This window comes from Crotalus tigris, unplaced genomic scaffold (assembly GCF_016545835.1).
Source record: "Crotalus tigris isolate CLP2741 ecotype Arizona unplaced genomic scaffold, ASM1654583v1 scf7180000018335.1346539, whole genome shotgun sequence".
Taxonomy (NCBI): Eukaryota; Metazoa; Chordata; class Lepidosauria; order Squamata; family Viperidae; genus Crotalus; species Crotalus tigris.
The window spans coordinates 754,680-778,059 of record NW_024096950.1 but is presented as its reverse complement, the minus strand read 5'-3'; the positions used below and the strand labels follow the sequence as shown (position 1 = coordinate 778,059).

The 23,380-nt window shown below is 41.7% G+C and overlaps 2 protein-coding genes across 5 annotated transcripts in view; one reads left to right on the top strand and one right to left on the bottom strand.

Annotated features, from left to right (window-relative positions):
• The window catches only part of NDRG1 (N-myc downstream regulated 1), an 84,278-nt gene extending 69,199 nt beyond the window's left edge, over window positions 1-15,079 (top strand). For all 4 annotated transcript variants that reach the window (XM_039350462.1, XM_039350463.1, XM_039350464.1 and 1 more), the window contains 12 exons: window positions 1,304-1,424; window positions 2,833-2,895; window positions 4,049-4,109; window positions 5,578-5,664; window positions 6,010-6,066; window positions 7,149-7,252; window positions 7,700-7,756; window positions 9,097-9,148; window positions 11,076-11,123; window positions 13,097-13,132; window positions 13,514-13,565; window positions 14,673-15,079. In XM_039350462.1, coding sequence (XP_039206396.1) covers window positions 1,304-1,424; window positions 2,833-2,895; window positions 4,049-4,109; window positions 5,578-5,664; window positions 6,010-6,066; window positions 7,149-7,252; window positions 7,700-7,756; window positions 9,097-9,148; window positions 11,076-11,123; window positions 13,097-13,132; window positions 13,514-13,565; window positions 14,673-14,980 — 1,046 coding nt within the window. In that variant the 3' untranslated portion in view covers window positions 14,981-15,079. The remainder of the gene's footprint in view (window positions 1-1,303; window positions 1,425-2,832; window positions 2,896-4,048; window positions 4,110-5,577; window positions 5,665-6,009; window positions 6,067-7,148; window positions 7,253-7,699; window positions 7,757-9,096; window positions 9,149-11,075; window positions 11,124-13,096; window positions 13,133-13,513; window positions 13,566-14,672) is intronic.
• Window positions 15,080-15,508: 429 nt separating this feature from the next.
• CCN4 (cellular communication network factor 4) overlaps window positions 15,509-23,380 on the bottom strand; it is a 31,335-nt gene continuing 23,463 nt past the window's right edge. The window contains exons 3-5 of the mRNA XM_039350461.1: window positions 20,946-21,203; window positions 19,213-19,406; window positions 15,509-18,288 (exon numbers count right to left, since the gene is read on the bottom strand). Coding sequence (XP_039206395.1) covers window positions 17,989-18,288; window positions 19,213-19,406; window positions 20,946-21,203 — 752 coding nt within the window. The 3' untranslated portion in view covers window positions 15,509-17,988. The remainder of the gene's footprint in view (window positions 18,289-19,212; window positions 19,407-20,945; window positions 21,204-23,380) is intronic.

Here is a 23,380-nt window from a genome sequence, read left to right as displayed (position 1 = left end):
TAACAGAGGGATAGAATCAAGATCACGTGAAGTATTAATACCACTCTACAATGCTTTGGTAAGGCCACACTTGGAATACTGCATCCAGTTTTGGTCACCATGATGTAAAAAAGATGTTGAGACTCTAGAAAGAGTACAGAGAAGAGCAACAAAGCTGATTAGGGGACTGGAGGCTAAAACATATAAGGAATGGTTGCTGGAATTGGGTATGTCTAGTTTAACGAAGAGAAGGACGAGGGGGGACATGATAGCAGTGTTCCAATATCTCAGGGGCTGCCACAAAGAAGAGGGAGTCAAGCTATTTTCCAAAGCACTGAAGGCAGGACAAGAAGCAACGGGTGGAAACTAACCAAAGAGAGAAGCAACCTAGAACTAAGGAGAAACTTCCTGACAGTTAGAACAATTAACCAGTGGAACAACCTGCCTCCAGAAGCGGTGAATGCTCCAACACTGGAAGTTTTTAAGAAGAGACTGGACAGCCATTTGTCCGAAATGGTGTAGGTTTCCTGCCTGAGCAGGGGGTTGGACTAGATGACCTCCAAGGTCCCTTCCAACTTTACTACTATTACTTTGAATTCTGCATGTATAGTACGTTATGGCTTAGTACTACACAATAGGCAAAGAAACATTTTTTAATAATTTTTGTGAGCTGCTGGATAATTCACGACGGGCGGAAATTCCTTTGTTGACCCAGAGCGATTGTGAATTGTTCATGCTAAAAGTGTGGGATTTAAATTTTAGGAATCCCTCATCAAATCTTCGCTATAGCAAAGTCCACTTTAGCTGTGGCTGCACAATAGCCGAGGACTAACCTTTGCTTTTAACTATGAATCTGCATTTTTACAGAGCAAAATAGTCGCTGTCAGAAAGGCCACAGGAAAATAATTTGGGGATTTTTCTTTCATCCAGCAATGGCCTCTTCAACCAGAAACGAGCATTGTGCGAACTGGAAATCCAATGGATGAAAATTGATGAAAAGCTTGACTTGGAGTAGCCCACATATTCACACTATGAAGAAGAAGCTCTTTTTTCAAATTTGTGTTGCAAAAAGTGCAGAGAAATGAAGCAGCCCAGTGTGCAGCCCACTTTCCTGAAAAATTGCTTTCCCTAAATGCCCATTGGCTTTTTCTATAAAGGAAGCATCGTTATTTTCATAGGGACATAGATTGTCACAAGCTGACCTAGAGCGTCTGTCCATTTCACTGTGCAATAAAGTTGTAAGGGCTCTGTCGTACTTGGCGGTTACTCAGTCTTGAGAACGCCTTTTCCCAAGTTTTGCCTTCTCCTCTGCTTCCCTCCAAAGACAAAACGTGCTTCAACCCCCTCTTCAATTATGAGGACATGCAGGAAATCACCCAGCATTTTGCGGTCTGCCACGTGGATGCCCCCGGACAGCAAGACGGAGCGCCCTCTTTCCCGCCTGGGTTAGTGGCTCCTGCTAATTCTGTGGATTTTAATTCAGATTTTATAGTCTCAATCCCAAAATTATTCACATGGGAAATGGGGGGGGGGAATGGATTTTACTGGCCAGGTTTTTGTTGTAGTTGTTTTCTGAAGCATATTTTTAATTTCCTGATTCTCAATTCTTCTCCAGGAAAATAGACACTGATTTGCAAATAGCACAGCTAAGCTTGTAGTACAGATAGTCCTTGATTTTGCAACCGTTCAATTAGTGACCTTTTGAAATTACAACAGCGGGGGGGGGGGGAAATAACCTTTATATCCAGGTCTCACACTTATGGCCGTTGCAACATCCCCATGGTTACGTGATCAAAATTAGGGTGCTGGCTTATGACAGTTCAGTATTCCTGGGGTCATGTGATCATCATTTGTAAGCTTCCCAGCTGGGATCTGATAAGTAAAGTCAATGGAGGAAGGCAGATTCGTTTGACAACTGCTTGATTCTATAAGGGAGGTGGGTGGGTAATAATTTTTACACACACACACACACACACACACACACACACACACACGTATATACACACACGATTCACTTAACAACTGAAGCGATTCACTTAATAACTGGCAAAAAGGTTGTAAAATGGGCTCAATTCACTTAACTGTATTGCTTAGCAATGGAAATGCTGGGCTAAGCTGTCATAAGTCAAGGACCATCTGTAGACGGCATCTAGATCTCATATGGGCTTGTTTAGTAATTGGTACCGTATTGTTTAATGGTTATGGGATTGTGACTGGAATTGTAAGGAGCCTTCAAGATCATCAAGTCCAACCTCCTGTTTGGGTAGTCTAACCATCTCTTGTATAAATCCAGTAAGTGGAAACCTACCACCCCTTTGGTTAGTCATGTCTGATCTCAGACGGGTTTTACTGTTAGGAAGTTCTGTCTTCCTGTAACTTGAACCTAATATTGTAATGCTGCAATTTAAGAATGTTGGAAAAACTGCCCTTTTTGACGTGGCATCCTTTAAAGCAGGGGTCTTCAAACTTGGCCCTTTGATGACTTGTGGACTTCAACTCCCAGAATTCCTGGCTGGCTGAGGAATTCTGGAAGTTGAAGTCCATAAGTCATCAAAGGGCCAAGTTTGAAGACCCCTGCTTTAAAGGATTTGTAATGTGCCACAGTTCCCTCCTAGTTATCTTTCTTCAAGGCTAAACAAACCCAGTTCCTTCAAATTGTCTTTGCTGGTCTCAGTTTCTACTGCTTGGTTTGTTGTTGTTGTTGCCCGCCTTTGAACTTGTTCCACTTTCCCTGAATCCTTCTTAAGCGAGGAGCTAGGTTTGAGTTGACCCAACCCAGAATGAAGTAAAACGAGTACAACAATTCTCATGCTTTGGAAAACAAGTAATGTCCTTCTAACCTTTGTTTTATAGGTACATGTATCCTTCCATGGATCAACTGTCTGAAATGCTCCCTGGAGTCCTGAAGCAATTTGGGTGAGTAGAATTGTCTGCTAATAGCCACTTCAAGTTTTTCAGTCAAGCTTCAGGGAAACCATTTTCCTGTTCCTTCACAACATCCATAGAACATCTAAGAAAACTGTCTTGTTTTCTCTGATGGTTATTAGAAGTGGAGAGGTTTTAGAATCCTTTGTATTTTGGAGCACTCATGGTTGAAGGATTCCACATCGCTTTGGTTGCACTGGTTAATTAGAAAAAGAAAATCTCCACATCTGACAGATATAGTAATAATCGATGTGTGGAACGTTCTGCTTTTAGAAGCAGGTTCTTGAAGTTCCATCTGCCACCATCCCAAAACCATATTTTATTTTGTTATGAGTCCACTGGTACAGGGGTCCCCAACTCCCAGTCCGTGGACCGGTACCGGTCCACAGCATGCCAGCAACCAGTCCGCACAAACAAGCAAAGCCCCATCCACGGGATGTAGGCAGCACACAAAACCACACGCCCTCCGGTCCATGGAAAAACCTCTCTCCACGGAACCGGTCCCTGATGCCCAAAAGGTTGGGGACCTCTGCACTAGTAGAGAAATATCTAAATTTACTCCCTCTGTGGATTCTGTGGTAGGTTTCTGAATTAAAAGGTTGACTGGTTATTAAGCAATACGTTTCATTTAAATTTCAATATAAAGAAAACTCAATTTTACTTAAATGTTTGTTGCGCTACTTAGCAGCCTCCTTTCTGCATCTGAGTTGTGCCAAATCTGTTCTTGTACGAAGAAGTCTAAAACCTGCAGAGCTAATTATTAAACTAGTCAATATGATTAAAGCAAATATTTGTGCATGGGAGCTAAATTGAACTATTTACCCTGACATATCTAGAGCATGAGGTCAACTCTTAAATCTTTATGCCATCTTTAAGGGCTACTGCTGTGACAATTTTTTGTTTGCTTTTTGCTTGCCTATTTGTTGAGGGAATGGGAATAGTTGGATGGAGCTACCTTGTCCAAATGACCTTCGTTCTGTTCTAAACGGACATGGAGCAACTGGGATGCATATTGAATATAAAATAGAATATCCAGAAGTGGAAGGCATTAGAAACCAATACTTGACTTCATGTTCCTTTTCTAAATATCTATCTTTATATATAATTTTATTTCTAACTTCCTGGTTTTTTTTTTTCTTTTTAGACTGAAAAGTGTGATTGGAATGGGAACTGGAGCTGGGGCCTACATTTTAACACGATTTGCTGTAAGTTGGGAATGGGGGTGGGTTTGCTTCCCTTCTGGTTGCACATTTTGTATAACTACAGATAAGATAATCTTTATTGATAAGATACATACTATAAACTTGAGTTCAGAACACTGTTTTCAGCTTCACATCTTCTGATGTGCTCTACCTTGATTGAGTAGCAGACATCCAGTGTCAAACAAAAATCAAAATGTGACGTAACTTCTTCCTCACCAAGAAGTGGCTGAGATTTGAGCAGCCAAAGCACAGAGTGGAAATATTTCACAATATTTCTGTAGGAGATGACCAGGCTGAGCTTGAGGGAGGGGTCAAATGCATCATTAGTCTTAAATCCCTTTGTGCCCACAAGAAATCTAAGTCCAGCCCTTTTTGAATTCCATTGAATTTTATCTACCACTAGTTTGCTGCTGCTACTACTACTACTACTACTATTAGTAGTTCAGTTTCTTGTAAAAATCTTTAGCATACAATATACCTATATATTCAATTGAACTGATTTCCAGCACTTGACAATTTCTTATTTACTCCCCACCACAACAGAAGAACCCAATTTGTATCATTCAGGTGACAATACTGCTCCGATGTGCAAGAGTTCAGAACTCCTTAAACAGACCCTCTGCACGTGACATGTTGTTTGCCCTGGAAGACCTTAAAATTATCTTCAAATAAGGTGGTTACTGGGTGTATCTATTTAATAAACAAATGTCCACTTCCAACAGATCTTCAGAATGATGATATGCGGAGGAAATCCTCTTCCTCAAAAAAAGTTCCCATGTTTTACCTCTCTTCCAATAATAATAATAATTATTATTGTTATTGTTATTTAAAAAAAATAACAGCAGCAGCAGAGGGGGTCACATTCACCAAAGTACCAGATGGAAGGACAAGAAACAACGGTTGGAAACTAACCAAAGAGAAAAGCAACCTGGAATTAAGGAGAAATTTCCTGACAGTGAGGACAATCAACCAGTGGAACAGCTTTCCTCCAGAAATCGTGGGCACTCCATCACTGGAGATTTTTAAGAAGAGACCTGACATCCACTTGTCTGAGACAATATAGGTTCTCCTGCTCGAGCAGGGGGCTGGACTAGAAGACCTCCAAGGTCCCTTCCAGCTTCTACTCTGTTCTACTCTACTCTACTCTACTCTACTCTACTCTACTCTACTCTACTCTACTCTACTCTACTCTACTCTACTCTATTCGAGTTGGAAGGGATCTTGGAGATATCCTAATCCAACCCCCTGCTCAGGCAGGAAACCCTATACCATTTCAGACAAATGGCTGTCCAATCTCTTCTTAAAAACTTCCAGTGTTGGAGCATTCACAACTTCTGGAGGCAAGTCGTTCCATGATTAATTGTTCTAACTGTCAGGAAATTTCTCCTTAGTTCTAGGTTGCTTCTCTCAGTTCTAGCTTGCTTCTATCTCTTCATCTGGCTGTTTGCTCATGTGCCTTTTCAATCTGCAGCTTAACTATCCTGATATGGTGGAAGGACTCGTCCTTATCAACGTCAATCCATGCGCCGAAGGGTGGATGGACTGGGCCGCAACCAAGGTAAAAACCTCATTTGTTTAAACTAACCTTAAAAACAGATCAAGGTATGCTTAGAAGCACAGGGATTGCAGAAATAAACATTTGGGTTTATTTGGGACTCATAGCCAAGTTATTGTTGTTTTTAACGTTTCTTCATCCGTTGAAACTCTAGAGTGAGGAAAACCCTTACAATATAAGAGGCCAGTGTATCCTTTCAGGACAATGTATTTAATGAGGGAGCAAAATGTATTTCTTGAAGTATATAATTGAATGTCAGTGTATTACGTGACTGAGGTAATGATACATGATCGATGGAATATTTAAATTATCCTAATGTACTTCTTTTTTTAAAAAAACCATGTCTAGATTTCTGGATGGGCTCATGCTTTACCAGAGATGGTCATTTCACATCTCTTTGCCAAGGTAAGCCTACTTCTTGAACAGTTATATTAAAATATAAAGCTCAACCTTCATCTTACTGCTCAGGATACTAATAATTGATTGTAGCCAAGGTGTGCTAGCCATACAATAGAGCAGTGTTTCTCAACCTTGACAATTTTAAGGCATGTGGACTTCAACTCCCAGAATTCCACAGCCAGCATTGCTGGCTGTGGAATTCTGGGAGTTGAAGTCCACATGCCTTAAAATTGTCAAGGTTGAGAAACATTGCAATAGAGCAAGGGTCTTCAAACCTGGCCCTTTTATGACTTGTGGACTTCAACTCCCAGAATTCCTCTGTTATTTTTTTAAATCTTATTTGGTTACGCCCAATCTCTCTCTCCCCCCCCCCCTTGATCACTGTGTGAAGACACTGAAAAAAATAGGCAGGTTTTGGCTTTTTTTCTCATTTAGAATTTAAGAGCGCCATATTACTTGTCCCAAAAAAGGATATCTTCAGAGCTAGTGGGCTTCTGAGAGTGAAATTAAGGAATGTATTTATGCTGCTCTAAGCTGTCTGAGAAAAGTTGGGATTGTCACATGGCAGGATTTTGTTTCCATGTTCTGAACATTTGTATACGCCCACGTGGGCCATGCTAAGTTTGTAATCTGCAAGTACTTACAGAAAAGAACATTTGAAGCTCAGAGTTGAACTGTGGGGGTTCTTGGTGCTCTCTGAACTTGGGTGTTTCCTTGCAGGCATTTCATTACCTGACTGGGTAACACCATCAGTAGTGGAAGGCAGTGGGGTTTGTGGAGGAGGAGGGGAAGGGGAAGAAGAGGAAGAAAGGAGGAGGAGAAGGGAAAGAAAAGGAAGAAAAGAGGAGGAGAGGAAGAGGAGGAGAACAATGACGACTGTGGGGTCCTTGGTGCTCTCTGAACTTGGTTGTTTCCTTGCAGGCATTTCATAACACCCTCAGTGCTAGAAGAGAGTGGGTTTGCTCTCTGTTGATATACGGGTGACTTGCCCTGTCAGTATTGGTGGGAGTGTATGTTGCAGATCCTTGATTAGGTGGTTGTTACAAATTCACTCCTTAACCCTATATCCGTGCCTACATGAAATCTAGGAGGAGATTCACAGCAGCCACGATTTGATCCATACTTACCGCCAGCACATCATCGGTGACATGAACCAAAACAATCTCCATCTATTTGTCAACTCTTACAACAGGTAATAGGCCAGCGAGCATTTCAAACCGCATAGGAAAATATTTGCTGTTACTATTCAGGGGGGAATCGGTAACAGGATCCCAGATTGTTTTGGAGATCTTTCTACACAGCTCCTGTGAGAAGCTTAGTTGTAAGGCTTGGGATTCCCACTTGACATTTAAACTTACGCAACAGTCATAAGTATGAAAAGCGGTTATAAGACATTTTTTTCAATGCCATCTTAATTTCGAACGGTCACCAAATGAGCCGTTGTAAGTCAAGGACTACCTGTACTCAAAATTTAATTGAAAGCTAGAATGCCAGATTAGCAGTCCTCTAATCATCTACTCGTTTAGTTGGGAATACACATTAGCCACCACTCTCATATTGATGACTTCTTCCTACTTTCGGGGGGGGGGGGGTTGCATATGTAATAACTTCTTACAATTGTTTCCTGTCTGTTTTATAGCCGAAGAGATCTCGATATTGAGCGTCCAGCTCCAGGAGTAAATGTTGTTACTCTGCAGTAAGTTTTTGTTACAATCTGCCTTTTAAATGTTGGGTTAGAAAAGGGGACGTAGAATTCCCAGTTTCTACTGAAATTTGGACTGTACCAATTTAAGAAATAAATCGTGGTCTACTGCATCCAGTTTTGATCACCACGATGTAAAAAAGATGTTGAGACTCTAGAAAGAGTACAGAGAAGAGCAACAAAGATGATTACAGGGCTGTAGGCTAAACTATAGGAAGAACTGTTTCAGGAATTGGCTATGTCTAGTTTAACGAAGAGAAGGACGAGGGGGGACATGATAGCAGTCTTCCAATATCTCAGGGGCTGCCCCAAAGAGGAGGGAGTCAAGCTATTCTCCAAAGCGCCTGAAGGCAGGACAAGAAGCAATGGATGGAAACTAAAGAAGAGAAGCAACCTAGAACTAAGGAGAAACTTCCTGACAGTCAGAACAATTAACCAGTGGAACAACCTGCCTCCAGAAGCGGTGAATGCTCCAACACTGGAAGTTTTTAAGAAGAGACTGGACAGCCATTTGTCTGAAATGGTGTAGGGTTTCCTACCTGAGTAGGGGGTTGGACTAGATGATCTCCCAGATCCTTTCCAACTTTTATTACTACTACTACTACTACAAGGTGATCTTGGGCCAGTCCCTGCCTCTCAGCCCTAGGAAGGAGGGTTGGATTGCAAGGGCAAACCACTCCTCAAAAACTTTGCCAAGAAGGCCTCAGGAACTTGTCCAGGCAATCACCAGGAGTCAACACTAACTGTTAAGATACTCGCCAAAAAGACAAAAACGATAAATAGTAGAAGCCAAGAATTAGTGATTGTAGAAGAAACTGATCCTTGAATAGAAATGGGAGCAGGAAGCTAAACCATGTGGTCCCCGAGTTTCTAAATTAGATTTCCAACCATACATTCGGTTTTGTTATGGTGAAAATGAAAAGATTTAGCCTATCATAGCAGCAACCAAGGAGCAAGTAAGAGCTACTGCAATGATAGAAGTATTTATGTTATATTGTTATTTGGGCTAAAAAAGTGCAAACATTAAAGCTAGCATAATCATTATTTTTGCAATTGCCTTTATGTATTTGGGGGGGTGGGGGGAAAATCCGGCATTACTCATATCCTCCTAAATAAACTTTTGACGGTTTTTAGTAGACCGCAACAGTTTGGCTGTATTTAGGTTTTTACGAAAATTAATGGGTTTATTTAGTCAACAAGCCAACACCTTGAATCTGATTTGCTCAACCAACAACTTTGTTTTTTTTCTGATACAGTTAGAATCACTTCCTTAAAGGAGTGCAAAGCCATTGAGCATTATGAAATGACTTATTTTAATTGTGTGTTTTTTTCAGGTGCCCTGCACTGTTGGTGGTTGGAGACAGCTCTCCTGCAGTTGACGCTGTGGTACGTACATAATAGCAAAGGCAGAATATGAATGAATGAATGAATGAATGAATGAAACAAACAAACAAACCAACCCCAGTTTTCTCTTGAGCATGCAACGTGATTCGGTATTTCTCTTTAAGGATCGCATCTCGTTTATTTTGACTTCTGCCCTCCAGATTTGAAATAAAGTCCCTAACAGTCCATTAAAGTTAATTGGAGATGGGGGGGGAAACAAATTTTGGAAATTTGCAGTTTATCTAGGACTGATAGCCCAAGTCTAATGATGTACCAGTTCCCAAGACTTAGATATAAAATATTAAGTACAGCCAGCATGACTGCTTTCTCACCTGGAATTCTGGATCCTGGGCCAAGGTAGATCAATTCTGTGAGTTGATTGCCATCATATCTTTCTAACTTTCTGAGATAGGTTGAGATTAGCCATCTCAAGCTGGCACCTTGAAAATAATCCTAACAATTGTATTCCTGACCCATTTCAGTCAAATCAGGTTAGACTGAAGAGTAATGATTTAATTGAAGCTACTCATTAAGCTTCATGGCTAAGTGAGGGATTGATCAGGTTTATCTGTTCCTGGACTAAAGTTCTAACCACTAGGCATGTGCTGTGAGAAGGAACTTTTTACAACAACTTGTGAGGAATTAGCCAACGCATGGAAAGGAGTAGGCAAGAAGTACTTAACGTCATTTCAAATGGAGGACTTAAAAATAATAGATCTAGATCATTATCAAGATACTTAACACTTAGTCACAGCCTTGTCTACTTGCATCGCGTTTTCTGTGAAAAATTCCAACTAGGCAATTTACAGGGATTAAAAGCAGTAACTGTAATCAACAATGAGAGTTTCTCTCCCGATCTAAAGAATAGCACAGGTTTGGGAGTGGGTCATTTGGATATTAAACCCAGCCGTCTGTTCAAGCGGGAATCGAAATGAAAGCATCCTGGCAACTGGTGAGAGACAAGGATAGGGATTACACTCCTTTCGCAGCTGACAGTCCCGAAACCTGGAGTAGATAGATAACTTGGGGTCCTCAGGCTACATGGGGTTTACAGCATAATTTCAGAAGTCCTGTTTTTGAGCGTCAGCAAAGAAGCAAAATGGGGAGAGCAAAGGAGAGTTAATGGGGGCCGCTGCCAGCTGTGAACTTTTGCAACCTTAAGCTAGATTGGTGAAAAACAGGAAAACAGAATTCCTGTTTCTGCCTATTAAGAAGCAGTGGAGCATCAGAAAAAAAATAATGGAATATCCAGGGATATTCTTTTAAGCATCCAGAATTTCACTAGTGACTTCCGAAAATCCTCTACAGGTAGTTCTTGACTTACCGCCATAATAGAGATCGGACAATTCGTTGTTAAGTGGTGCCGTCATTAAGTGAAACACCACGTAATCGCAAATTGCTGCATCCTCCTGGCTTCCTCGTTGATTTTGCTTGTTCGGAGCTGGCTGAGCTCCCAAACAGTCATCGCGTGGTAAATGTGTGATAGCTGCCGAGCACCCCAAATCAGAATGGTCACCGTGGGGGACACTGCAGCCGGTCACCAGTGCGAGGACTGGTTGTAAGTCACTTTCTCCAACACCGTTGTGACTTCAAACGGTCACCAAATGAACGGCTGGAAGTTGGAGACGACTACTAATGGAATTCCTTCGCTAGTTGGGACTTAGCCTCAAAGCAAGTAAAGCTGCATACAAGAGGTTTTTCTGAAAGTGTGATTACCAGTACAGATGTATTTGCCTGTGAATTCCCAGAATTCCCAAACAACTGAGTGGAATTCTGGGAGTTGAAGGTCAGCATATCTGAAGGACTGATGTGAAGGACATTATATGCCAGGGGTCTTCAAACGTGGCCCTTTTATGACTTGTGGACTTCAGCTCCCAGAATTCCTCAGCCAGCGTGCCTCTTTCCTTCTCTCTGTCCCTTTTCCTCACAGGTGGACTGCAACGCTAAACTTGACCCAACAAAGACTACGCTTCTAAAGGTAACCACCGGGGTCCAAGCAGTGGTGGGATTCAGCCGGTTCGCACCACTTCGGCAGAACCGGTAGCTGATATTTTGCGGCCCAGCCCAGGCCCAGAATGGACTTCCGGAAGCAGCATCCACACAGAGAACCGGGTGTTCACATATTTGAATCCCACCCCTGAGCCCAAGGCAGAGCTCTTGGGATTTGTATGAAAGAGTTTGAATTGTTGTGAAGAGCCAAGGTTAGACACTCCCAGACTAGAGTGTTTTGATCCAGGCATTAGTACTTAGAGCAGTGGTTCTCAACCTTTTTAATGCCGCGACCCCCAACTGGTCGTAAATCGAGGACTACTCAACCATTCGTAAGTCGAGGACTACTCAACTGGTGCAGCACAGTTTGCAAAATGGGACTTTTGGTGGGCTCAGCAGGGCAGGGACAGCCTGGACAATTCCTATTGGCTTTTGAAAGCCAATAGGATTAGACTCTATTCAAGAGAGTCTATTCTATTGGCTTTCAAAAGCCAATAGAATAAAAGGGAGTAGCACAGCTAAGGAAAAGGGGGGAAAAATGGCAGACTGCGTTGTTTGGCAACCCCCGTGAAATGGTCATTCGACCCCAAATGGGGTCCCGACCCACAGGTTGAGAACCACTGACTTAGAGCAATGCAACTGGTTGGGAGATAAACTAGCAAATGGTAGTGAAATGAAAGAGAGATGGGAAGCTGGAGGCTAGACGTATGGAAGTCTCCCTTTTCTCCTTGACTGCAGAAACACTGACCTACATTTTTGCACAGGCATTAGGGCTCTTAAATATAATTAGGGGGGTCAGAAGGTAACGCGACTACTATGTTTAGAAATTTATCCCGTAATAGATTTTAATCCTGCTAGGAGGGAAGCGTGCAGGTTCACACGGTAAACGTGCACCATTTCATAGCCTACCGTACAAGATTGATCTGTATGGAGCTTAATACAGTAAACACTTAAGAAGGTTCTGGGGATGAGAGGTTACTTCGGGCATTCTGAGTACTGGCAGACGGATCTTTCTGGAACTCGAGCCATTTGTTTACATCCCTCGTTCTACATTTAGTCTTTGAGGGGTCCATTTTGTGCTGCTAATGACGGGGTGCCATTTGGAACAGAATTAACCATTTTTCCTACTATATTCCTGATCTGGCAAAGGGGGACAGGGGCGAGTTAAAATGCTTTAACTCCAAACTTTGCATAGTGAATCCAGTTATCATTCATTTAGTTAATTTATGCCTTTTCAGCTAGTAAGTTGCCCATTCTCACAAAGAAATGGAGAGCAAAACAAAAAAATGAAATAAGGGATATTCATTCAGCAGAATTGTGGTAGAGAGTAGACTTCTTAATTTGGTGCCTACCAGTACAGATGTATTTGCCTGTGAATTCCCAGAATTCCCAAACAACTGAGTGGAATTCTGGGAGTTGAAGGTCAACATATCTGAAGGACTGATGTGAAGGACATTATATGCCAGGGGTCTTCAAACCTGGCCCTTTTATGACGTGTGGACTTTAACTCCCAGAATTCCTCAGCCAGTCATAAAAGGGCCAAATTTGAAGACCCCTGTTATACGCTATGAACAAAGTGTGGGTTAAGACCTCCTAGCTATTATTACTAATTATTCCATTTGGAAAATAAGTATTTTTTCTACCCCTTTACCAGCAGGCATTGGGAATCTCCAGCTAAAATGGAATATTACTTTGATTAGAAAACCCTCCTTAAAATTCTTCCGAACAGATTTCTGAGTGAACGTTATCACCAGAAGGGTAAAAATACATCTCCACCTTTAAACAGAAACATCTCTTTAACGTCTCTATGCTGTATCCAGAAATCTTTTTGTTTCTCACGTCCAATGATAAAATCTGTTCTTCCTATGTAGATGGTTGTCAAGTCAGGGCAAGTAAACTGGTATTGTTGAGAAAGTAGGATTTTTTTAAAAAATTAAAACATTGCTGTTTTTTCTTTTGCAGATGGCTGACTGTGGTGGTCTTCCTCAGGTTTCCCAGGTGAGAATTGATTTGGGGCGACCGAAGGTAATGAGTACAGAAGAGGATTTCACCAAGATTTGGTCTATTGCAAACCGGATCCATTTATTTATACTTACCATCTGTGTTGGAAAGCAAAACTCCATAAGCAGAGTTGAGAGCCGTTTTGATCTAGTGCAGGGGTTCTCAACCTTGGCAACTTTAAGACTTGTGGACTTCAACTCCACAAGTCTTTAGTGTTGGATTGCAGAGGTATTTTAAGCTGGCAATTTCTTCTACGGTTCTAAACGTATTCAGTGGATCTGAGGTCTTTTGTTTTGACTACTCTTTGTCCAATTTCCCTTTTTGGAAATCTTTAATAACAGGTGATTATTACATTCATGCTGTGTTTCCTTTTTACAGCCTGCCAAGCTTGCTGAAGCTTTTAAATACTTCATCCAAGGAATGGGATACAGTAAGTAGTTGTTGCTTGGGAAAAAAAATTGGGCAATTTGCTGTCACGGGTGGGTGTCTGTGTGGCTGAAACTGTGTACGATGCATTCAGGTGCTTTTGTTTGAGAAGTCCCGATGTATCTGACTGATGTTCTGCTTTGGTCATTGTTATCTCTGGAGATTTTGTGGTTCTCTCTTCTTCCCTTCTTTTTTCTAAATTATTTCCTTAATCGCAAAACACTTATAATCAGTAGATTTTTGTCTTGGGGTTTTGTCTTGTGGTATTGGGTAGAAAACCTACATCAGGGAGCACATAAATAAACCCTATTCTTTGGAGCCTTGGGTGTAGTCTCCAGAGCCTCCCCATATATATATGTTTTAATGCGATAAAAGTTAACCATCATGAAAAAGGAGAAAAATAATTCTGTTAATTATGTAAGTATAGTGGAAGGAGTGGCAGAACTGGGGATGGAGTTAAAAGAGGGGCGAGTCTAGAATCTCTATGTAGCTACAAGCAAACTATGGGCAACCCTCCCCTTGAATTTTGTTGACCCCTACCTAATTCAAAGCAGGTACTAGCTATTAGTTGAGAAGATTGCTGTGCGTAGGCCTGAGTAGTCATAAATCAGATTAATTAGACCTTTACATGTGGACCTGATCTTTGATGCCTGACAGTAAGATCAGTTAATAAATGAGCCGAGGTGGCGCAGCAGTTAGAGTGCAGTACTGCAGGCCACTTTAGCTGACTGTGTTCAGCAGATCAGCGGTTCAAATCTCACCAGCTCAAGGTTGACTCAGCCTTCCATCCTTCCGGGGTAGGTAAAATGAGGACCCAAATTGTTGGGGGCAATGTAAATATATATATATATACATTGCTTACTGGTGTACACCGCTTAGAGAGTGCTTGCACTTAAAGCGGTATATAAGTCTCAAATAAATAAATAAATAAATAAAGCAATGTATTTCTTATCCTGATCTTACTCACGCTTTGATCCGTGGCCTAATTTGGTTCTTGGCTGAAAAAACTGCATGCAACACAGACACACACACACACACCCTCCTCCATTTTTACACAATGGCCATTGCAAATTCATGTATCTCCTCCTAATGCCGAGTTTTCCGTTGACAGTGCCTTCCGCAAGCATGACCAGACTAATGAGATCCCGCACAGCTTCCGGCTCCAGTGTCACATCCATGGAAGGGAACAGGAGCCGATCCCACACCGCGGAAGGTGCCCGAAGTCGGTCTCACACAGGCGAGGGCCCCAGAAGCAGGGCCCAAACTGGGGACGTTCCCCGGAATCAGGCTGCCACAGAGATTGAGCTGAGTTCGACTTCTGCCAAGACCAGTGGACAATCGAGCCCCAAGTCAGTGGGAGTGTCCTGTCCAAACCATGATCAAGCCACCTCGGGCTGTGCATTGCAATATTTAACCTAAGGTGTTCCCCATAACAAATGGATCTCTGCCCCTCCCTTCCTCAAATCCATGGGGACCAATAAAAAAAAAAAAACCAAACATCTCAGATGCTCTATTTCCCTAATCAAATGGCTGATCTTCTTTCCAGCTACTTCTAGATGGCTTTAACACTCATCCAGTTATTGATCTAATATATATACAATATATATATATATATATATATATATATATATATATATATATATATATATATATATTCTGAGGTTTTTGCGGGTATTTGTATGTAGGTCTTTGGTTGTTTGGGTTTTCTCCCACGTAAAATTGGAAGTGTCTTGGCGACGTTTCGATGAAGTCCTCGAAGCACGAAGCCGAAAACACCAGCCTGAAGATGACGAATGGGACTTCGTCGAAACGTCGCCAAGACACTTCCAATTTTACGCGGGAGAAAACCCGAACAACCAAAGACCTACATACAAACACCCGTTAAGACTTCATTGTGGAAGGGGAGGTGAGGAAGAAAGAAAAGAAAACAGTGGGAGATTTTCAAAACTCTTCAGCCTCTGGTCTGACTATACCTATTCCTCAAAGGGAGTTGAGTGACTGGCTTCATGGATAGCATCCAAGCTCTTTATTTGCTACACAACCACATTAAAAACGGGGAAATTGATACAACTTGGAGGCAAAGCCCACTGCCTTTCAGAGATTCCAGACCTGAGAACTTAGTTGCAGTCCTTTCATGCTGCTTAATCAGAGCAAGGGTTCGGGATTTTTAGAAATTTAAAAATTTGGTCTTAAATTTTGCATTTCAACGGGTGATATCTTTAAGAAGCAGCAGCAATAGATAAAGCTGTTGTCTTTACTGTAATTAAACCACTTTGGTATTGCACGTTTTCCTGCAGGGATATCCCCACCCACTCATTCACCTCTAATATTTGCTTCAAAATTGTTTGGATCAGAAGTAACAAGCATCTCATTCTTGAATTTACTCTAGCAGTAAATTAAGACAGTGGAATTCGTGTATAGTGATTACAAAGAACTATCTGATCAACCTCTTAAGACTTTGAAATTGGAGCTGGATAAATGTCCGAAAAATGTTGGAGGAAGAGGCAAAGCTGTAATAAAGAGATTTAGTTTGATGATTGTAAAATTAGATTGTATTGATTCTACAGTTTAAAAGCTACTTTGCCGGTGTCTGCAGCGCTACAGGATGGGAAGCTATGAGCAAGACAGCTCGCCAGGTTTCTGGCATAGATGAGAATTCTAGTTTTTATAGAAACATAATTATATCTATTTTTCCACTGGCTTGATCTATTTGCTACTTCACAAAGACTTAATATAGCTAATGAATTTTTGGATATTGAGCATTTACATCATTTAGCATCTCCGGAGCTGACTATCTGAGGTAGTTTACGAGAACTGATTTCCACCCTAGGTTAATTGCCTGGGTTTTGTTTTGTTTTTTTTTCCTCCTTCAAATAACCACTTCAAAGTGTTCTGGAAACTTTATAATGAGGAATAGCAGATTGTAATAGGCTCGACATGCCTATTTGGGGGAAAGTTTATTAATGAATTATTTGTATTTATTTCAAACAAAATAAATTTGTAACTTTGCAGTGTTTGGGTTTTTTTTTTCTGTGTCCAGAATAGTGGTAAGGATGTTTGTTTGTGGGGGAGTGGAAGAGGAGGAGGAGGAATAATGCTTTTTATTATGAATAACTGAATGAGCAGGACTTTAAAAAAAAACATTAAAAGTCAGTCTTTCTTTCTTCCCTAGCCTGAATCTCTTAGGTGTGTCAGGATCACAACTAAGCTGGTTTCCAAGCAGTGTCCTTGTAAATCTGGAGGGTGGCAGTTTACCGAAGGGCATCTAATCAGACCAGTTAGGAAAGGATAAAAAGGAGCTTAGGTAGCTATAGACCGGCATTTAAACAACTTGGGACACGTGAAACCTGAGCAGCAGTTGGTGATTTGCCAATTCCAAGAAATTAGTGAGACACAGAGGTTGAAGACATGATCTCCCTGTTCGCTGGCTTGTCTTTGCCATTCAAAAACACGACTCTTCTGGGGGGGGGGGAACCAGAAGTCACTGGTGGTTGACCTTAAAGGCTTCTACAACAGGGGTCCCCAGCCCTTGGGCCACAGACTGGTACTGGTCCATGGATTGTTAGGAACCGGGCCACACCGGGCGAGCGAGCAAAACGTCTTCTCCACGTGCACGGGATCTAGGTTGTGTGCCAAACCATGGCTTTCATGAAACTGGTGCCTGGTGTGGAATATGCTGGGGAAAGAGATCTCCCAGAATTCCCAAGCCAGCCTTGCCAAAGTTGAAAAAGAGCCATTTCTTCAGAGAAGTGAGTTGTGTTCCCTGTTCCTAGGAACACTCCCTCCTTTATGCACTGCTCAGAAACGAATGATGGTTTTGCAAGGATAGGAAATCTCCATTTTTCTCCATAATTTCTCACATGTCTCAGCCCACAGCTGGTTAGCTCATACAACAGCCTGGTAGCTTTTATGAGCTTATTTACGAAGTTAAGTTCCACTATTACTGAACTTTATGAAATATGTAGGAGAAAGGAAAGACCAAACGGGTTCAAAGCTTAAATATCCCATTAGTTTCTTTGCTAATGCTCAGCAACGGGCTTGCTTTATTACAACGTTGTGCCTGATAGATCAGAAACCTGATCTTAAAAGCTGATTTAGTCTCTCACACAGCTGTGGATACGCACAAAGAGCTAACAGCCTGCTTTCCAACAATTTGTTCCCAGCATGACTTCTAAAACCCACAGATTGAGCCAAAGGTAGCTTTAAGCTACCTTGATGAAATTATATATATCTATATCTATCTATCTATCTATCCAGGTGAAACAGTTGCAATAACAACAAAAACAACAACCTCTTCTTTAATTATTAATTTTTAACCCTCTGTAAAATCAGAGTAATAATACATTGTAGGTCTTGGCAGCCTGTTTTTTTTTTTCCTTTTTTTTCTTGTGCTTCTCCTCTCCCCCCTCCCATCAACTCCTGTCAAGTCAATTAGCAATTTCAGAGTAATCATGATAATGAGCTAAGTCAGCAAAGATGTCATTGGGGTTCTTGCAATTCAGGTTGCAGAAACAGGCATTAATCCACATGATGTTCCTGGAAAAGCTGGTCCCATCTGGACAGTGAAAGTTGACTTCAATGGTCTTTGATTTGTAGGGCGTACAGCAACGGTCATCCATACAAAGGCCACAGTACTTAGGCCTGTAGTTGACCCTACTTGTGCACCCAGAGAGCGTATAGTTCATGGGCTCCTCTCCTCTGTACACTGCTAAGCATTTCTTCCCAGGCTACAAGAAAGGGAGAAGAGAAGAGACATGAAAAGAATTAACCATGGATGGTGCAAATTCGACTTAAGTTGACCAAAATGGACATCCTTTCAAGCTTTTCTAAAAGGAAAAGAAAACATAAAAGTAGTCTTCAACTTAACGATCACAACTAAGCCCAAAATTTCTATTGGTGGAATTGGGTAGGTCTAGTCCAGGGGTAGGCAACCTCGGCTCTTTTATGACTCATGGACTTCAACTCCCAGAATTCCTGAGTCAGCTATGCAGCTAGTCCATGAGTCATAAAAGAGCTGAGGTTGCCTACCCCTGGTCTAGTCTAATGAAAAGAAAGACTAGGGAGGGACATGATAGCGGTGTTCCAATATTTGAGGGGTTGCCTCAAAGAAGAAGGGGCCCAAAGCACCAGAAGGCAGGACAAGGAGCAACGGATGGAAACTAATCAAGGAGAGAAGCAACCTAGAACTAAGGAGGAATTTTCTGACAAGTTAAAACAATCAGTGGAACAGCTTATTTCCAGAAGCTCCAACACTGGATAAATTGGACAACCTTTTGAGGTTGACTCCGCCTTCCATCCTTCCAAGGTCCATAAAATGAGGACCAAGATTGTTGGGGGCAATATGTTGATTCTATAAACCCTTCAGAGAGTGCTGTAAAGCAGGGGTCCCCAAACCCCAATCTGTGGACCAGTACCGGGTCGCGGCATGCCAGCAACCAAAGCACCTTTGGGACAGCCATGACTTGGATGACAAACAAGCAAAACCTCATCCACAGGATGCAGGCAGCACACAAAACTACGCATTCTCCGGTCTGCGGAAAAACCTCCCTCCCATGGGGGGGGGGGTCCAACCCTGATCAAACTCCCACTGCAGCCCTGACTTCTCCTCTCCAAAAGTTCCCTCAACTGACCTAGTCTTACGTAGGAGATACCTTAATGTGCTTGGTGATGTCCACCTCGCAAGGGCGCAGAATACAGAGCCGGCTCTGTTTCATAAACTGGCACTGGGCGTTATCATTTGAGATCCTTGTGGAAACGCCCATTCCGCAAGTCTTGGAACAAGGGCTCCAGGAAGATGTTTGCAGGATACAGTTCTTCTGCCATGTTTCAATGTCTCCTCCATAAACTGACAAAGCAAAGGCATTGATGAAATTAGTTGAGGTTTTGTTATCAGTCTCATGAAGAGAATGTCTGTGGAGATTCTCAGTCATCCAGGTCATGGTTGGCCCACAGGTGCTTTTTCCAAAGGCAGCTGGACTTTCTTTCTCTTTGCTTTAAGACATTTTGCTTGTCATCCAAGAACTGAGGAAGCTTCTTGGAGGAGAAGCGAAACCTCTTCAAGCAGCAACAAAGCAAGCCTTTGGGAAAAAGCACCTTTGGGACAGCCATGACTTGGATGACAGAACTGAAGAAGCTTCTTTGATGAGAAGCAAAACGTCTTATGGGAAATCACCCACCCCCGAGAAGGAAATATTAAAAGGGCAGAAAAATATATTTCCTCAAAAGGATTTTAAAAGCAGAAACCAACCCTGCCCCCAAGTCTCTCTCTGTCCCAAGCAGAAGCCAGCTCTGTACAAATGCAGATGTAAACCATCAGAAAGGCCCCAGCTAGGAGATCAAGAAGACAAAGACACCTAAAATCTGCATACCCCACCCAAACTCTAGGAGTCATTAGCCCCATCACCAGGGAAGCAGGATATAACCCTTGGGACATAATAGGATTAACCCACCACCATCAGGAATACCAGAAAGCCACACCCAGACTCAGGTCAGAATACGTGACACACAAAGCCTCAACACAGGAACAGGAAACTACTCCAAACAAAAGGCTTCAGTGGGTATAAAAACCTACTACCCACATGTGCTCACCCCTTCTTTTCTCTCCTCTTTCCTGCCAGAACCATCTTTCTGTCTGGCTCTTCAATAAACTGCAACCTTCTTTCTAAAGCAGTTGTTGTGTTATTTATTTATCCCCGGCTTGGATGAACCAGAACCTTCAACAGTCTTCAGGCAAAAAGAAAGTCCAAGTTGCCTTTTGGGTCTTACTGTATGAAGACACTTTGTACATCTCCACACTTGAGGACACCCCCTTTTCTGTCAGCCTTCAAGACAGTTCTGACTTGTAGTCTGCTTGGACAAGTCTGTGCAACCATCTTGGTCATATTTCTCAGAAGTGATTTGCTATAGAGAGGTCCTCCTCAAGCTGTAAATGAGCAACTAGCCCAAGGTCACCCATCCAGTTTCTTGCTTAAAACAGGCATGATCCCACCTTGATCAACAGAATACATTGTTAAATTCCTTTGCCGGGCTTTGCCCAAACCAAAAAAAACCTTACAAAGGCTTAATGTGATCACTTGGTTCACCAAAGTTGCTATAATAATGGCTGAGTTCTCACCACTTGGTGAATTACAACCCGCCCATTCCCACTTTTTATGTATCCTAAAATCCCATACTTTGTGACAGTGTTTCTCAACCATGGCAACGTGAAGACGTGTGGAGTTCAACTCCCAGAATTCCCCAGCCAGCATTGCTGGCTGGGGAATTCTGGGAGTTGAAGTCCATACGTCTTCACGTTGCCATGGTTGAGAAACACTGTTTCATGGAGTTTAATCCAAACTTTCAAGCCAGTTTCCTCGTTGCTGGGCTTTCCTTACCCCCATCTTACCTGCTGAAGAGAGATGTCGTGGAGATGTCTTCCTGATTTTCTTTGAATAATCACAGGCCCACTCTTCACAGCATTCACCCTTGACCTTAATCTGCTTCGGGTTTGGGCACCAAACGAGGGGCGGCTTGGAGTCAGTACACAGGGGGATACAACCCACAGCCCCGTTGATGCAGGTGCAGTTATATTTGCAACTGGGCTGGAAGCTCTGCCCGTTGTTGTACCTGATTCCATTGAGAAGACAGCCCACGCCGACCATTTCTATAAGGACAAGAAGGAGCGTCAGCAAAAGGTTGGTGAGAAGAACAACACTCTTGAGCATTGAACACTGGGCGCTATCTAACAAAATGAAATTCAACGGTGAAAAAAGTAAGGTTCTACATTTAGGCAAGAAAAACCAAATGTACAGGTATAGTATAATACAACTTTGCACAGTAGGCTTTATAATAATAATAATAATAATAATAATAATAATAATAATAATAATAATAATAATAATAATAATAATAGTTGGAAGGGACCTTGCAGGTCATCTAGTCCAACCCCATGCTCAGGCAGGAAACCCTATACCATTTCTGACAAATGACTGTCCAGTCTCTTCTTAAAAATTTCCCGTGTTGGAGCATTCACAGCTTCTAGAGGCAGGTTGTTCCCTGGTTAATTTTTCTAACTGTCAGGAAGTTTCTCCTTAGTTCTAGGCTGCTTATCTCCTTGATTAGTTTCGTATAGGGGGTAGTATAGGGGGTACCTTGCTCAACAGTAGTAACTGTGAGAGGGATCTCAAGAGTCCTAGTGGACAATCATTTAAATATGAGCCAGCAGTGTGCTGCAGCTGCCAAAAAAGCCAACATAGTGCTAGGCTGCATTAACAGAGGGATAGAATCAAGATCACTTGGAATACTGCATCCAGTTTTGGTCACCGCGATGTAAAAAAGATGTTGAGACTCTAGAAAGAGTACAGAGAAGAGCAACAAAGATGATTAGGGGACTGGAGGCTAAAACATATAAGGAACGGTTGCTGGAATTGGGTATGTCTAGTTTAATGAAGAGAAGGACGAGGGGGGACATGATAGCAGTGTTCCAGTATCTAAGGGGCTGCCACAAAGAAGAGGGAGTCAAGCTATTCTCCAAATCACCTGAAGGCAAGACAAGAAGCAACGAATGGAAAGTAATCAAGGAGAGAAGCAACCTAGAACTAAGGAGAAACTTCTTGACAGTCAGAACAATTAACCAGTGGAACAACCTGCCTCCAGAAGCGGTGAATGCTCCAACACTGGAAGTTTTTAAGAAGAGAATAGATAGCCATTTCTCCAAAATGCTATAGTTTCCTGCCTGAGCAGGAGGTTGGACTAGATGACCTCCGAGGTCCCTTCCAACTTTATTTATTTATTTATTAATAATAATAATAATAATAATAATAATTAATCAACTTCGCATTTTAGGCATTGATATATTTCATTCATGAGAACCATGATATTATTATTATAACTAGATAGATAAGATTGGTAATCAGAATATTATATTTTGGCATGAAAAGGGAAAAGAAAATGCTAAGAAGTTTGTATAAGGAAAGCTTTTGGTTACCCAAATATAACTTGGTTTGAAACTATAAATGATTGGGACATTTTGAATATGGATGGGAAATTAAAACTGGGGAAAAAAAGTGAAAATAGGATACTGACCGAACAAATGGATATTGAGTGCAAATGCAATCAAGATATGCTTTGGTTAGAAAAGATATTTTAAACTGATATTATTGATACTATTAGAAAAGTGTAATAAATGCTGATATTCAACTGTATATTTATTAACAACGATAAGAATTGTATTTGCTTAATGTGGAAAAATGTTTATTACCAGAAAAAGAGAAGAGGTATTGGATGGTGTAATATTGGATTTAGTTTGAAGAAGCTTATATGTACCATGGAATTATTAATGGACCCAGTCAACATGTTGTCTAATAAGCACGTTTGTAAAAATTGAAAATTAATAAAATATTTATATAAAAAAGCATGCTTCTTCAAACGTAATTCAGATGCAGTTTGGGCCTGCAGCATGGGTATGTTTTCATATGAATCTGCAAAAAACTGCAGCTGCTTTAAAAGTTGCAATAAAACTGTGCTACCTTCATGATTTGTTCATGAAAGCAGCTGCATCTTTGTGCGGGCTCCGGAAAAGGGCTGAATTAAGATGTGGCAGTTTTAATGAATGGCTGGGAGATGCTTTGTCCACAGAAGGACTATAATATTTTTTGTTTATTTAGTAAATTTACATGCCCTCTCACTATTTCAAAACTCTGGGCAGCTTACAAAGTGAGCTTCTCAATCCTTACAGCCCTAATATTACTGGTTCTCTTTAAAGTGAATGAGTGAGTGAGTGAGGAAGGGAGGGAGGGAGGGAGGGAGGGAAGAAGGAAGGAAGGAAGGAAGGAAGGAAGG